The 13,906-nt window shown below is 39.0% G+C and overlaps 2 protein-coding genes across 3 annotated transcripts in view; one reads left to right on the top strand and one right to left on the bottom strand.

Annotated features, from left to right (window-relative positions):
• The window catches only part of stk39 (serine threonine kinase 39), a 103,997-nt gene extending 102,857 nt beyond the window's left edge, over positions 1–1,140 (bottom strand). Inside the window, exon 1 of the mRNA XM_020928940.2 lies at positions 890–1,140. Coding sequence (XP_020784599.1) covers positions 890–983 — 94 coding nt within the window. The 5' untranslated portion in view covers positions 984–1,140. The remainder of the gene's footprint in view (positions 1–889) is intronic.
• Positions 1,141–1,321: 181 nt separating this feature from the next.
• Positions 1,322–13,906, top strand: part of cers6 (ceramide synthase 6) — a 59,930-nt gene continuing 47,345 nt past the window's right edge. For both annotated transcript variants that reach the window (XM_055150009.1, XM_020928967.2), the window contains exons 1-3: positions 1,322–2,868; positions 3,651–3,756; positions 3,834–3,964. In XM_055150009.1, the coding sequence (XP_055005984.1) occupies positions 2,699–2,868; positions 3,651–3,756; positions 3,834–3,964 (407 nt within the window). In that variant the 5' untranslated portion in view covers positions 1,322–2,698. The remainder of the gene's footprint in view (positions 2,869–3,650; positions 3,757–3,833; positions 3,965–13,906) is intronic.

Genomic DNA, 13,906 nt, shown 5'->3' with positions numbered 1-13,906 from the left:
CCAAAATAAAAGTCTACTGTAATGGAATAGCCCAGTTTGCACCTCAGAGAAGAAGTGTCAATAACAGATAAGAGAAACTAAAAACACAAAGGCAGCAGGGCCATGTGTGATTATCTCGTCCAGAGGCAAACAGCTGTAGGTGTTATCAGAGCGATAGGGCAGCTCATCTGCTCAGTGTACGGCCCTGTCAAAAATACTGTATCAACACGTCAATGGAGGCTCACTCTGACTGTTAGAGCTGCTGTCAGAGGTATTACACTGTTTATGGAAGGCCCCTCTACTTTATTGAGTTTGTGAGCACTTTGTACATACTTTACTCTTGCCTCCTGAAATGGCTGACCACATGATGAGTTTTACATATTTTAGTTCCCATATTTGTTTCTTGCTTCTCCAAAGAAGGGTTTTGCTGACAGTAGGCCAACATTATAGGCTATTCTAGGAGGCCACTACCAAAACAATTCATAGACTGAGCGTTACTAAAGACTGCCATTTAACCTTTAGGCCTATATATAGCTACAGGCTGTGTAACATCATAATGAAATGGTAACAGCGTGTCTAAAATGTCACTGACGTGAAGGCTCGGCTTATTGTCCCGGTCCCACACGTGCCGCTGCTCCGCTCTGTGCCCGGGCTCAGAGCCAGAGTCCTCCGGGTGAGAGACAGAGACAGCGGTGAGGTGATTATCTGACCCATCCTCGCCTCACTCAGGGGGTAAAGGACATGAGAGCCCCGAGCTGCTTCGTCACCGGTGCCCCGCACATCTGCTACAGCTCCGGTGCTCAGGAACTGTGCGTGTCACATCCGCATAGCTCCGCTACGTGAAAAAGCCGGTAGGCCCTAAACGTCAGAGGCGCTCTGACACAGCGCGGATACAGAGTATGATACTAACCTATGACTTCCTGCAGCTCGTACGACTCCCTGGTGATGGGCCAGGCGGTTGTCAGCGGGGGGACAGCGGCCGGAGATTCGACTTGATCCGCCATGATGGTGGGATGCTGCTGAGCGAGGAGCAGCCTGAGGCGGCCGGAGGCGCGGAGAGTCTGTTCGGTGTGACCTCTCCTCCTCCCGAGTCCCGAGCACAAGTGTCAGCTGGCGCACAGCACTGGCGCACAGCTCTGCCGCTGTCCGCCTGAACAACCCGGAAAATAACGGTGCACACGCAGCGCACGCAGGCGCGCACATCCGCACGCACCTCCGCTCTGCACAGTCACTCAGGCGCTTAAAGGACCCGTAGGATTCATTACACCGGATTTGTGATTTAGTGCGCTCTGCTGGGCTCAAAATGCGACTGGGGTTCGTCACAACGGGATATTTTATATGTTGATGATATATATACACATTATATACATATATACATATATACAGCCTAAGTGTATAGAGGGACGGAAAATAAAACAAACTTTGTCTACGCTACTTTTTGGGTCGATTTTTTAATCATTTAACTGAAAATACTTTACCACTGTTAAGTCCAACCTCCGGTAATTGTAGCCTAGAAGTAGTAGTAGTACAAGGCCCTAGTGGTAGTAGTTGTAGTAGTAGTAGAAGAAGCATAGCATGCTAGTAGCAGTAGTAGTATTTACCTTAGTAGATTGTTGCCTTTTGTTGCAAATCTTATTACAATTTAAACCAGCACCACAAGATTAATTGCCAAATTTGAGAGCTTATTTTATTATTTCTATGACGACTTCACTTCCTGTAAATGATTTGCATCAGGGCAAGACAAATAAAAATAATTCAGTGATCCAATCTGGAATTTTGTCCACACCTAAAGAATAGCCTAAATAGTTTTTTAAGAGTAGGCCCATTACTCCACTCAGATTATCAAACATATTCGTTTAAGTTTTTAACAGTTTACGAGCAGAAACGTGAGCACGTGCAGTTATTCATATTGACCAGTAGATGGCGTTATCGGGCTTCAAAATGTCAGGGAGACAACCTCAGTCAAAACCCCACACAACAGCGACACATATTTAGTTAATTGAAACTTACTCTGACAAAATCATCAGTTTTAAACAAAATCTGAAAGATGAAACGTAAGACTGTGTGTCAAAATAAGATAATTCCATTTCAGGTCTTGACCCGAAGTCACTAAATATTACGCCACAGAGCTACTGATACTCTAAGACCATATCACAGGAAGATAGTGAAAAAGAAACAGTTCAAAGTTGTTTTTGTTTATTTATTTGTTTTTTGTTTTGTTTTGTTTTTTTTCTGGGGATGACCGTTCGGTCTATTTTTAGTCACAGACTCTAGGGGGCTTAGACTAAAATGAGTTTGGTGATTTGAGCCAAACGGGACAAAATGATGGGAGCTCTTCAGGCTACTGAAGTTAGACCACACCAAATATGTCTCATCTGGCTTTTAAGGGTTATTATAATTATCTTAATTTATAAGAAATTAAATAAGGTCCCCTCCAGCGCGCAGCAGAGCGCGCAGACCCCATGATCAGAGCCGCTCTCCTGGTTGCTCCAGTGGCGCTGTGTGACGTCTCCCAGCACCAATCAGGAGCGCAGACGCGGACAGAGCGGCCCTTCCTCCGCGGTGAGGGGAAGCGGACGGATCTCCGCGGATAACTGCTCATCACAGCCTCGGTACAGCCCACAGTAGTGTCCACGGTACTGCCGAGCGGCACGCTCCCATCAGAGAGACCGTCCTCCTCTTCTGTTCTGCCCGCTGCGACAGGCACCGCTGCGGAGACATGTCCGGGATCCTGGCCTGGTTTTGGAACGAGAGGTTCTGGTTGCCTCATAACGTAACCTGGGCTGACTTAAAGAACACAGAGGAGGCAACCTTCCCGCAAGCCGAGGACCTGTATCTGGCGTGTCCTTTAGCTTTCTGCATCTTTATGATCCGGCTCGTGTTCGAACGGTAGGTGCATTAACCGAGCCACAATTTCACTAGAAACTCCCACTACTACGAGCTGCGGGGATTTAGTGAGTGATCTGGCACGCGCCGCTGTCCTGCGTGTGGCAGTCTGGTACCTAAACAATGGCATCTTATCTGGTTAGCCCTCTCCCTCTCACACATCAGCGGCTGATCCTGCTCATCTGCAGGCCCGCAGCAGCAGCAGCGCTGTCTGCACTGTCTGTGCAGTGAGCCTGTACCGAGCCCGCACCGGGACCCCGGCCCATCCTCACGCCCAGAGGAGCTCCTGTGGTCCCGTGTGCTTAAACAGAATACAGATAGTGCTGCTGGAGCCCAGCACGCTGCACTGTCACTGATACAGCGAGGTGATGGTCAGAGCAGCGTACATATGTGGGTCAGGACTCCTCTGGGACACACAGTTCTTAATATTCCTCTAAACTCTCCATCGCCTTCAATATTTATACCACAGCAAACACAGTCAACCTGTAAATAATACAGCAAGGTCAGACAGCATCCATGTGTGAGGATCTACAAAAGATGTGTCTGTCATTTCCCTGCCCTGAGATAGGACACGTGGAGACTTCATTATGAGGAGGGCTATAAGGGTTTATTTCCACATTTTGTTTTCTCACCGTGGAAAGAGATCATGCATTTTTGTGAGAGTGAAATTGACAGTGAAATTGTGGATTCCATTGAAGAAGAGAGTGACATATCAGTTCTTTCATATTATTGCCATTACCATTATTAGACTACTAAATATATTATGTTTTTTTTTTTTTTTCCAGGTTTATCGCAAGACCATGTGCGATGGGCCTGAAGATCCAAGCCAACGGACCTCAGAAAGCTCAACCCAACGCCATCCTGGAGAAGGTCTTCACCGCTATCACCAAGGTCTGTTCACATCTCATTTCCTAATTCAGTCCCTTTCATCCATAATAGAAAACTTAAATTATTCCCTGTATTTTTAGCACCCCGATGAGAAGAGACTGGAGGGTCTGTCCAAGCAGCTGGACTGGGACGTACGGACGATCCAGCGCTGGTTCCGACAACGCCGTAACCAGGAAAAGCCCAGTACTTTGACCCGGTTCTGTGAAAGCATGTAAGTACTTTTAAAACACCAGCGCTGTTCTGCCAATTTGACTATTTTCAAATCAGGCATGACATTTTGTTTGATGGATTACCTAGTATGACTATATGGAAATGAAGTTTACCTTTGTGGGCACTTGGTCACCTGCTCTACAGACAGGTTGATAAATGGAGCAAGACAAGAGACAGTCCTACAGGCAGAAGTATCAATAATTATGTAAGGTTTTAGCAGTTTTAGTGACAAAGGTAAAACACAGATGTGGGTAGAGCTCTGTTCTATTTAAAGCTCCGATATTGCGCAAAATTGACTCTTTTGAGCTTTAAGCCATGTTAAAATGTTGACACCTCCTCAAAAACAAACCTGAAGTTAAGTCTCTGCAATTAATTGAATTTTGATTGCGATTTCGATATGTGTCAGACAATCTACGAACTCATATAATCGAGTTTTAAAGCTTTTTAAAATATAAATAAGTATATTTATTTTACTTTTTAAATGTAGAGATTGTAGAACAGCTGGATATATAGTTTATTTTGGATACATTTATGTTTTTCTTTGCCTTATTTCATGTTTAAACTATATTTTATTCACTTTATGTTTTATACATCGCACAAAACTGCTCTAAGGTTCATATTTGTTAGTCAGGCTGGCACCACCTAGTGCCTTCGCTCAATTTAATTTCTTTCCAGCGACTAGATAAGGAATGAGAATACAATAGACGGTTCGCAAAAACCCCAAATATGCGAGTTCAGGCACCAGCCAATCAGCGAAGAGCCATACATTCTGTGTTGGCAACAATTCCCGAGATCAAGGATTTAAAGCCGGAACAAAGAGAATGTTTGGTGAATTTTATCAAGGGGAAAGACGTTATTGACTTTCTTCCTACAGGATTTGGGAAAAGCCACGATCAAATAGCAGTAATTTGTTAAATGAAAAAAATACCCGCCTACCGTCGAGTGAACGAATTCTAATGTTGCGAAGTGTTTAGTGTTTTTTTTTTTGTTTTTTTTTTCAGAAATGCTAAATAGATGCATTGTGTAACTAAAAAATAATCGTTTGAATAATCGTGATTTCAATATTGACCAAAATAATCGTGATAATGTTTTTTGTTTGTTTTTTTACGTAATCGAGCAGCCCTGCCTGAAGTTGTGTTTTTGTTTCATTCACACATCTTTGAATAACTCCTTATTATTAGTCTGTCTACATCTCCAAAGCTCCAACATGCTCTGTTCCACCTTGTGATGTCAGGAAGCTGTAGTTTTCATGTTAAGAGCTCCTTTTACCTTCTGTTCAGTAGAGATCGGAAATTCCAGCGCTGAAATGATCCAAATGATTGTAGTGAAGGTGTGTGGAGTTTAAAAACAGAGTGGAAAGTCTCCTGCTCCACCCACAGTCCATGCCGGGATTAGAGACATTCTGTATTTTGTCAACATGGAAAAAGTACGATGTACTCTTGGGGGGGTCAGTGAAGACTTTTAAGAAAACGTAGGCTCCATTTTTTCACTTTGTTGATTCAATTTTTTCTCTTTGTTGGTTCCATTTTTTCACTTTTCATTTTCCCTCTGGTCCAGAATGATGTTTTTCACTCTTTTCTTTGACTGATTCTTATCTCACTCTCCCTTTTCAACTTTTTTTTTGCTGCGTGTGTGTGTGTTTTACTCAGCATTTTCAGCGTCTTTATCTAAATATTTTACCCTGACAATGCTGATATTTGAAAAAAAAAAAAAAATTGTAATAAAAACACAGCGAGGCTCTTCCTGCATTACAACATGACATCATTTTTCTGTTTGAGAAATGTGTGGAAGAAACAAAACACAACTCCATTTATGTTTGTCATGACGAAACAAAATAATACCAAAGATCAGAAATAGTGTAATATGGGCCCATTAATGTTGAATAACCTTTAAAAAATTCTTCTTCTTGTATAGTTTTTTTGGATTAATGAATCAATCAACAACTTTATTCTCAAAGGGCAATTCAGTTGGCACATCTCTGGTCGTGCACAGTCTATAAATAATAAAAGAAAAACAGATGCTATACCTTCAAACCTCAGTGCATCAGGGACACAACAGCAAATTCACTTTCCATTTAAAAACTTTATGGCAGAAGGAATAAAAGTCACAAGTCCAGTCACACATGCTTTTTTGAATACTTTTATACCAAATACCTTTTTTCTTCTTACTCTTTCTTGGACCAGTTTGTACTTCTGCATGAGTAATCCTGTAATTCTGAAGTAACATTCATCTTGCTTGAATTTCTGGCTAAATATATTCTTGGCTAAAATGTGAAACTTGGAAGTTGATATTGTTTTTGAAAAGCAGAACAGTAATTTTCAACTCAAATCACAGTAGTTTCTCTAGTAGTAGGTTATCATATGTTCTTATACTAGCTGAGACTGTTATAGATTAAAAAAATACTCAGTTAATGTCCAATTTAGTCCTTTTTTATCTGATTTTTTTTGTTTGTTTGTTTGTTTTGATACTGACTGGCAATAATAAATATGGTCGACCTACTAAAGCAGTGGAAAATGGGCAGTGAGTTTTTTTCTAAAATGTTTTTATTGGCTTTTTTGTTTGAGTCATTTCAAATCAATCGTGGTTCAGATATAGAGAAAGTAGGGATGTAACGATATCCAAATCTCACGGTACGATATTTATGCGATATTTTGGAGATAGATAGGACACTTTTTTGTTTTTAAAATACCTTGGCAAGATTTTGGTGTGAATTATTTCTGTCATAATCCCAAGAATTCTAGTAAAAACATATCTCTTCATGTTGTTTGCGCTGAAATGAATCATGGGAGATGTAGTTTCAGATGTTTATAAGATGTTTCTACTATAAAACCATACATTTAAGCTAAGAAAAAGTAAGAAAAAAATCAATTCAGTTATATATCATGGTACTTCACTGCACAATTCTCGAATCGATTCAAAATGGATCCGAATCGATTTTTTATTTTTTTTTATTTCACAAAAATTCCTTCACTGAATTTTTCTGTTCTCTTCACTGTTTCATGATTTAAAAATAAATATAAAAGTGATAATTCATACAGCTGTGTTCTCTTGAAGGTGTAGTTGACTGTATTATTAGAAGTAATTACTCATAAATCGCAATATATGATCCACTGTTTTAGTATCGGGATGTATCGTGATATATTGAATCGTGACACGTGAATCATGATATGTGTCGTATCGTCAGACTCGAGGCAATGCACACCCTTAATTTAAGCAAAGGAACTTGTAATTCAATATGTTATGATGGTCTATGATATGACTGTGAGACTTATTGTTACATCCCTATTAAACACAATACAGTTTCTATGATAAAATTGCATAGAAGAAGAAAACTTTTGAATTATACGTATCTCAAAATAGAGCCATTAAGTTCTTACACATTACACATTAAATATTGATTTGCTTATAATGAGTCCAATAATAGTCTGGCTGTGGGTTGCACTGAAAAAGTATTACTGTATAAAGTGAAATAGGTTACTGTTTATAATTTCATTGTTTCATTCACATGTAAAAAAAAACAGAAACCCTGCAAAATTAGGCTGAGCTTTTCTCTCAAACTGAAAAAACTCTGTTCCACCTTATGATGTCATTTGGTAATACAGCAAGTGCTCCACTGTGTTTTTGTTTTTTTGTTTTTAGAGTCCATACACCTTCACTAAAATCATTTGGATAATTTCAGCCCATGTCTACTAAACAAAAAGTAAAACTACCACTACATGACATCACAAGGTGGAACAGAGCATTTTGAGCTTTGGAAAAGTAGACAGACTAATAATAAAGTATTACTCAAACATGTGTGAATGAAACAAAACACAACTCGAGGTAGGTTTTTGATGAGGGAACACCATTCTAACATGGATTGAAGCTCACAAGAGTCAATTCTGCATAATATAGGAGCTTTTAAATTTTGCATTGCTAAAACAATCGTTACTGGTGAAAGGACAGAGAAGGTTTCAAAAGTAGTAATGTGGACAATAGTTCTGAAATCAAGTCATTTTCAATCTAAAAGTACTGGTCTGAGGAGCTAAAAGGTACTTCAAGTTTTCTGGTGGAGGGTCTGTTAAATGCTTTTCTCCATGGAGGTGTTATTGCTTTGTCTGGAATTTTTCACTGTATGGTATTAAATAGACCTGGGCGATATGGAGCAAAAAATATATCTTGATATTTTGCTATATCTCGATTTACAATATACTATATCTTGATATCTGTACAGAAAAAATAACCCCCCAAAAACAACTGCAAAAACAAACAAATTCTAATAAGGTCTTATTTTTAGAAACAGTGCTTCTGCGACAAGAAAAAATAAATAAAATCCCTGTATACAAAAGTAATAATTTAACTGTAAAATAAAGGAAGAAATAATACTTACTGTCTTCTTTACATCTCAACTCAACTCAGGCTCATCTTTGCATTAACTCGTCTTTGCATTAACCATACAATAACCAGAACCATGAGCTCCTTCAGCAGAAGAAGCTCTGGAGGTTTCTTATTTTAATACATCCATGTTTCTCACTAGCTGTAAGGAGCTCTGAGGTTTCCCACAATCCACTGCACAGATCAAACCAAACGTTTCCAAACACTATTGTACAAGTTTTACACTGCAGCAGATTCTTAATTAAAATCTTCTGCATAAATAAACTTTACATTACTAAACTTTAAAACTTATAAAGCATAGAGCCACATCAGCCCGTTTGAGATTATAATGTGTGTAATGCAGCTTTGAGCATATGTGTTTGTTTTACAGAAACAAAACTTAAAACCACATGGCTCATTTGCATAAACTATAAACGCTGGGGGAAAAAACAGCTTGCTTCTTGTACTGGGCGAGCACAGAGAAGGCAATCAAATGAATTAAATATAAGCATTATATTGATATATACAATATGTTAGAATATATTTCCTGTTTAAAAAATATTTTGATATACTTTAAATATTGAGATATCGCCCACCCCTAGTATTAAACCTTTCTATTTCATGGAGACCAAACCAGACCAAGCAGAAGAGAGGCGACTCTGCTCACAGTCAGAATGCCTGTTTTTCTAGGTACCGTATTTTCCAGGTTATTAAATGCGCTCTTAAGCCTCCAACCCCATCAAAAAACGACCGCGCGCCCCACAATCCAGAGCGCCCTATACATGAATCCACTCGGGTGTCCCAGCACGACTTCAGTAAACTACAAAGCCGCACCACCCGCAGAACACGCAAACACACACGGAGCAGACAGCGACCGCACAGCGAAAAACACCCGCAGCCACACTCATCACTCCGCGTGGACGAGGAACGAACCGAAAAAGCGAGTGCAATGTGCCACTTTTAGCCACAACTGAACAACTGAGTCACTGCGAACACGCCGACAATCCAGCGGTCCCAGACAGCACCCTCCCTACACGCCACAACTGAACAAAGCCCAGAGTCACCGTGAATGTGCCAAACAAAGTCCGACTGAACCCATCGAACTAATGTGTTTCGTTTAAATTCCGGTGCGGTTTATTTGTGAAAAAAGTCTGAAAATAGACCATTCAATGACAGTGCGCCTTATAATCCAGAGCGCCTTATAGTGCGTAAAATACGGTATTTTTGAGCTTTAAAACCACCTGTAATTGAATAAATATAAAGTAGGTTTAAGGTATAAGGACCCCCAACCAAAAAGTTACATAGAAGAATCTGTTTTTTCAGTGTTAAACATGTCTTGTCTATCTTCTGCTGTACATACATATCTGCTGTAGTACAAAAGTGCAGGAGTGTGGAGGTATCAGGGGGGATGGTTGTGAGTCGGTGTTTCATAGTTAAACTGCAGGAGTGAGTGAGTGAGTGAGTGTATCTGTCAGACCGGAGCATGTCTACGCTGTGAGGAGCTGAGAGAAGGGCCCCTGGTGCATAGAACGAGACCATTGTCTAATCACACCAATGTACTCCAATTACACAGTGGACAGGAGGGAGTACAGACACGAATTAAAGCTTCAATCTACGTGCGATCGAGAATTTGGGTCAATGCTAATGTTGCAAAAAATAAAGGGTCCAGATTATGCTGTTTTCTGATCGATGTTATAATGTTTCTTCATCATAAAAATACCTGGAGTTGTGTTTTGTTTCATTCACACAAACTTCTTCTCTCTACCTGAAACTAAGGCTGTGCAATTGATCGAATTTTGGGATATTTTTATCTAAACAAGTATATTTATTTCATTTTTTTAAAATATAGAGATAGTAGAAGAGCTGGATATAGAGTTTATTTTGGATATATTTAAGTTTTTTTATGTCTTATTTCATGTTCAAAGTATAATTTATTCATATCATACATCGCAAAACTGCTCTAAGGTTCATATTTGTAGGCTATATTTATTTTCAGTTTGAAAGTTTTGCGTAAATTATCAATAACTAAGTGTTTTTTGAGAGAGAGAAATGCTGAATAAATGCACCATGTTTGAATAATTGTGATTTCAATATTGACCAAAATAATCGTAATAATGACTTTTTCCATAATTGAGGAGCCCTAACTGACACCTAACCCTCTGTTCCACCTTGTGATGTCATGTGGTAATACAGGAAGTGCTCCACCGTGTTTTTAAACTCCATACACCTTCACTAGAATCATTTGGATATTTTCAGATTTCTGAAATTGCTGATCTTTACTGAACCAAAATGAATGAAGTAGCTGTTAACTTGAAAACTACCACTACGTGACATCACAAGTTGGAACAGAACATTTTGAGCTTTGGAGATGTAAACAGACTAATAATAAAGAGTTACTCAAACATGTGTGAATGAAACAAAACACAACACAGCAAGATCTTCATTTTGAATATTTACACATTCACAGATTCAGCTTTAAAGGTGCACTATGTCACTTTTTTGGTTACATGCCTCCATCTTGTCTCCATGGAGATGTTATTGCTTTGCCTACAATATTCCACTGTATGGCATGAAACAAGTTACGGGTCAGATCTATGGAGAGTTGCATCTGCTTCCAAGGAGAATGAATGTTTTGAGGGTATTTTTGAGCAATAAAAATACCTGTAATTGAATAAATGAAAGAAGAATAGTTTAATGCTATACTTTGCAACATTCTAGGTAAAGTAATATTCATAACATCTCCATGGAGACGAACAGACTGCAGACTCGGCTTCATAAAAGTTACATAGTGTACCTTTTTGGGTTTTAATTTTAACTTGCTTGCTCGTCGTAATTTTCCTCTAGACCTCATTTTGGACCTTAACAGAACCTTTGATTTTAATTTTAGCTCCATCTTAACCATACTTTTTAAATATTTTATGTAACAGTTTCTCTAAAGATTCGCCTTGAGCAGTTTTGGTTTCAATTAAGGTAAAATGGTCCCCTTGAAATTTCTTATAATAATACAAACTACAATTTAGCCAATTGGGTGAACAAATAAGCAAATAATACATATTCTTGTGGTTCCATTTATGTCAAATTAAAGGTCCTATATTGACTGCAAAATTGTGAGCTTTAAGCTGTGTTATAATGTTGTTACTTCCTCAAAAATACCTTGTGATGTGAATTATGAAGCCGTATTTTCAAGTGAACAGCTCCTTTTACCTTTTGTTCAGTAGAGATTGGCAATTCCAGATCTGAAATTACCCAAATGATTCTAGTGAAGATGTATGGAGTTTAAAAACACAGTGGAGCACTTCCTTATTGCCATATGACATGAATGAATGAATGTTTGGACAGTAATGCATAGAACATATAGCCTGATTCATCAGCCGGTTTCACTTCGTGGAAACTGTCTGACCTCGCAGCATTAGGATTCGTTCATTCGACGGGAGACGGGTACTTTTTTAAAATTTGACCAATCGCTGATATTTAGTCGTGACGTATTTAATGCGCCGCTAATGGGGCTAACTGTATATTAAGCTTTTCCCAAATCCCGTAGGAGGAAGGGCAATAACGTGTTTCCCCTTGATAAAATTCACCAAACATTCTCTTTATTCCGGCTTTAAATCCTCAATCTCGGGAATCGTTGCCAACACAGATTATATGGCTCTTTGCTGATTGGCTGGTGTCCGAACTCACACTTCCAGGGTTTTTGCGAACCGTCTAGTGTATTCCAATTTCTGACCTAGTTGCTGGAGAGAAATTATACGTAAATATTTCTTTTCTGTAATAATAAACAAAAATAAATGTCACGCAGATTTTACTTGTGTTAAAAAAAGGAGTTATTTAACCCCACCCCTATTTTCTACTGTCCCAAATTAACAAAGAGCATATAGACAATATATGTACAATATGTACAATATAAGCTATAATTCACAATACCCACATTTCATTACAAAACTAACAACAACAATAAATATATATTATATACACTCATATGATTTATATACACACACATATACACTAAACATTAATTTCTTCATCACAGTATTTTGAAATAATCACTTTAAGTGCACTTTGGAATACATGTACATATGGACGAAGTTTTAGTTCTATTTTCATGTTGTTCCATAATTTTACACTACAAACATAGATACAAAAACTCTTCCTTTGCCGTTCAAGCACAAGGCACTTTAAAGTTTAAAAAGCCTGTTAAATTAAAGTTGCCTTCCCTTTCACAAAAAAGTGGTTGGATATCTTTTGGTAAGTGCTTATTTTTAGCTTTATACATGACTTGTGCAGTTTGGTGCATGAACAAATTGTTCAGTTTAAGTAACATCACAAGGTGGAACTGAGTGTTTTCTGTGTGCGAGAAGAACTCCGTCTAAGACGAAACCACATATCACCGAATCACCAAATCGGAAATGATCTGCGTCCAGACAAGTCGTTTCTGTGTCCACAAGCCTTCTTTATTCACACAGCTTTGAGCATATTTGTTTACATTTTACAGAAACGAAATTTAAAACCACATGGCTAATTTGCATAAACTGAGCCTCAAAAAAACAGTTTGCTGTTGTATGGCTGATGCGGTTCAGCTTCTGTCGGACTAAAGGACATGATTCAGTGGAATATGAGTGTTCTTTCTGTGTTCTGAGGGGTGTTCTGCTGATGGTGAGTCTGTTCTGTGCTTCTATCACGTTGGAGATGGTTCATGTTAAACTTTACAGAGATTATACATCTGCAGGTCGTACACACAAACCATATACATGAATATATGCTAGCCCAGGGGTAATAGTAATAATGATTTTCAGTGTATTAAAAGTCATTTCAATAAACAGTAAATACCATGGAACTTGAAAGATATTGATATTTTGTTGTAATGCATTCTTCAATTATGGGATATTTCAATAACATGAGATATGTTTTCTATCATATGTCATGCATTTTTTTTTCTCTTATGAGGTGGATTACCAAAAAACTCCATCCATCTGCTCCTGGTCCTGCCCTTCCATCAAATTTTAGAACCCTTTGTGACCCACGAGTCAAAACGTTTGCCCACCCCTCTTAGTGTTTTAGCGGTGAATTAGTTACTTCGCGGCGCATAGACTTACATCAGCGTATCAGCGTTTTCAGGCGTCCACACAGTGCCGGATCAGATTTGTACTCAGATAAATTCGTGGGAACTGGAGGCACCGGATCGTTCCGTCTCTGGAGCCGTTTTCAATCGGATTAGTGTGGACAAACACTGCATCTACAACGAAAAGGACTCGAATACGAACTACTGTGGACAGAGGCCTAAAAATACGCAGGGTTTTTAAATGTGTGAATGAAACAAAACACAACTCCAGGTCTGTTTGCGATGAGGAAACAACATTATAACACAGATCAGATAATAGTGTGATATGGGCTCTTTAAAGCAAAGGTCTGGTGCGATCTAGCTGTATTAGCAGTATGCAGTACACAATGTGAATCTGCTCTTTATTGAAACGCAGCCAGGTTTGCTAATGTCTTCATTACTGCTGTTCTCTACCTAGCGCGTGCAGTCTGTCATTTTCATACCCCCTGTAGATACTGAATAGAAGCCAAGCTGACAACAAAAGTGGTGTTG

Source organism: Boleophthalmus pectinirostris, unplaced genomic scaffold (assembly GCF_026225935.1).
Source record: "Boleophthalmus pectinirostris isolate CB_2022bp ecotype Guang Dong unplaced genomic scaffold, ASM2622593v1 HiC_scaffold_1, whole genome shotgun sequence".
Taxonomy (NCBI): Eukaryota; Metazoa; Chordata; class Actinopteri; order Gobiiformes; family Gobiidae; genus Boleophthalmus; species Boleophthalmus pectinirostris.
This window is presented reverse-complemented; position numbering and strand designations above follow the sequence as displayed.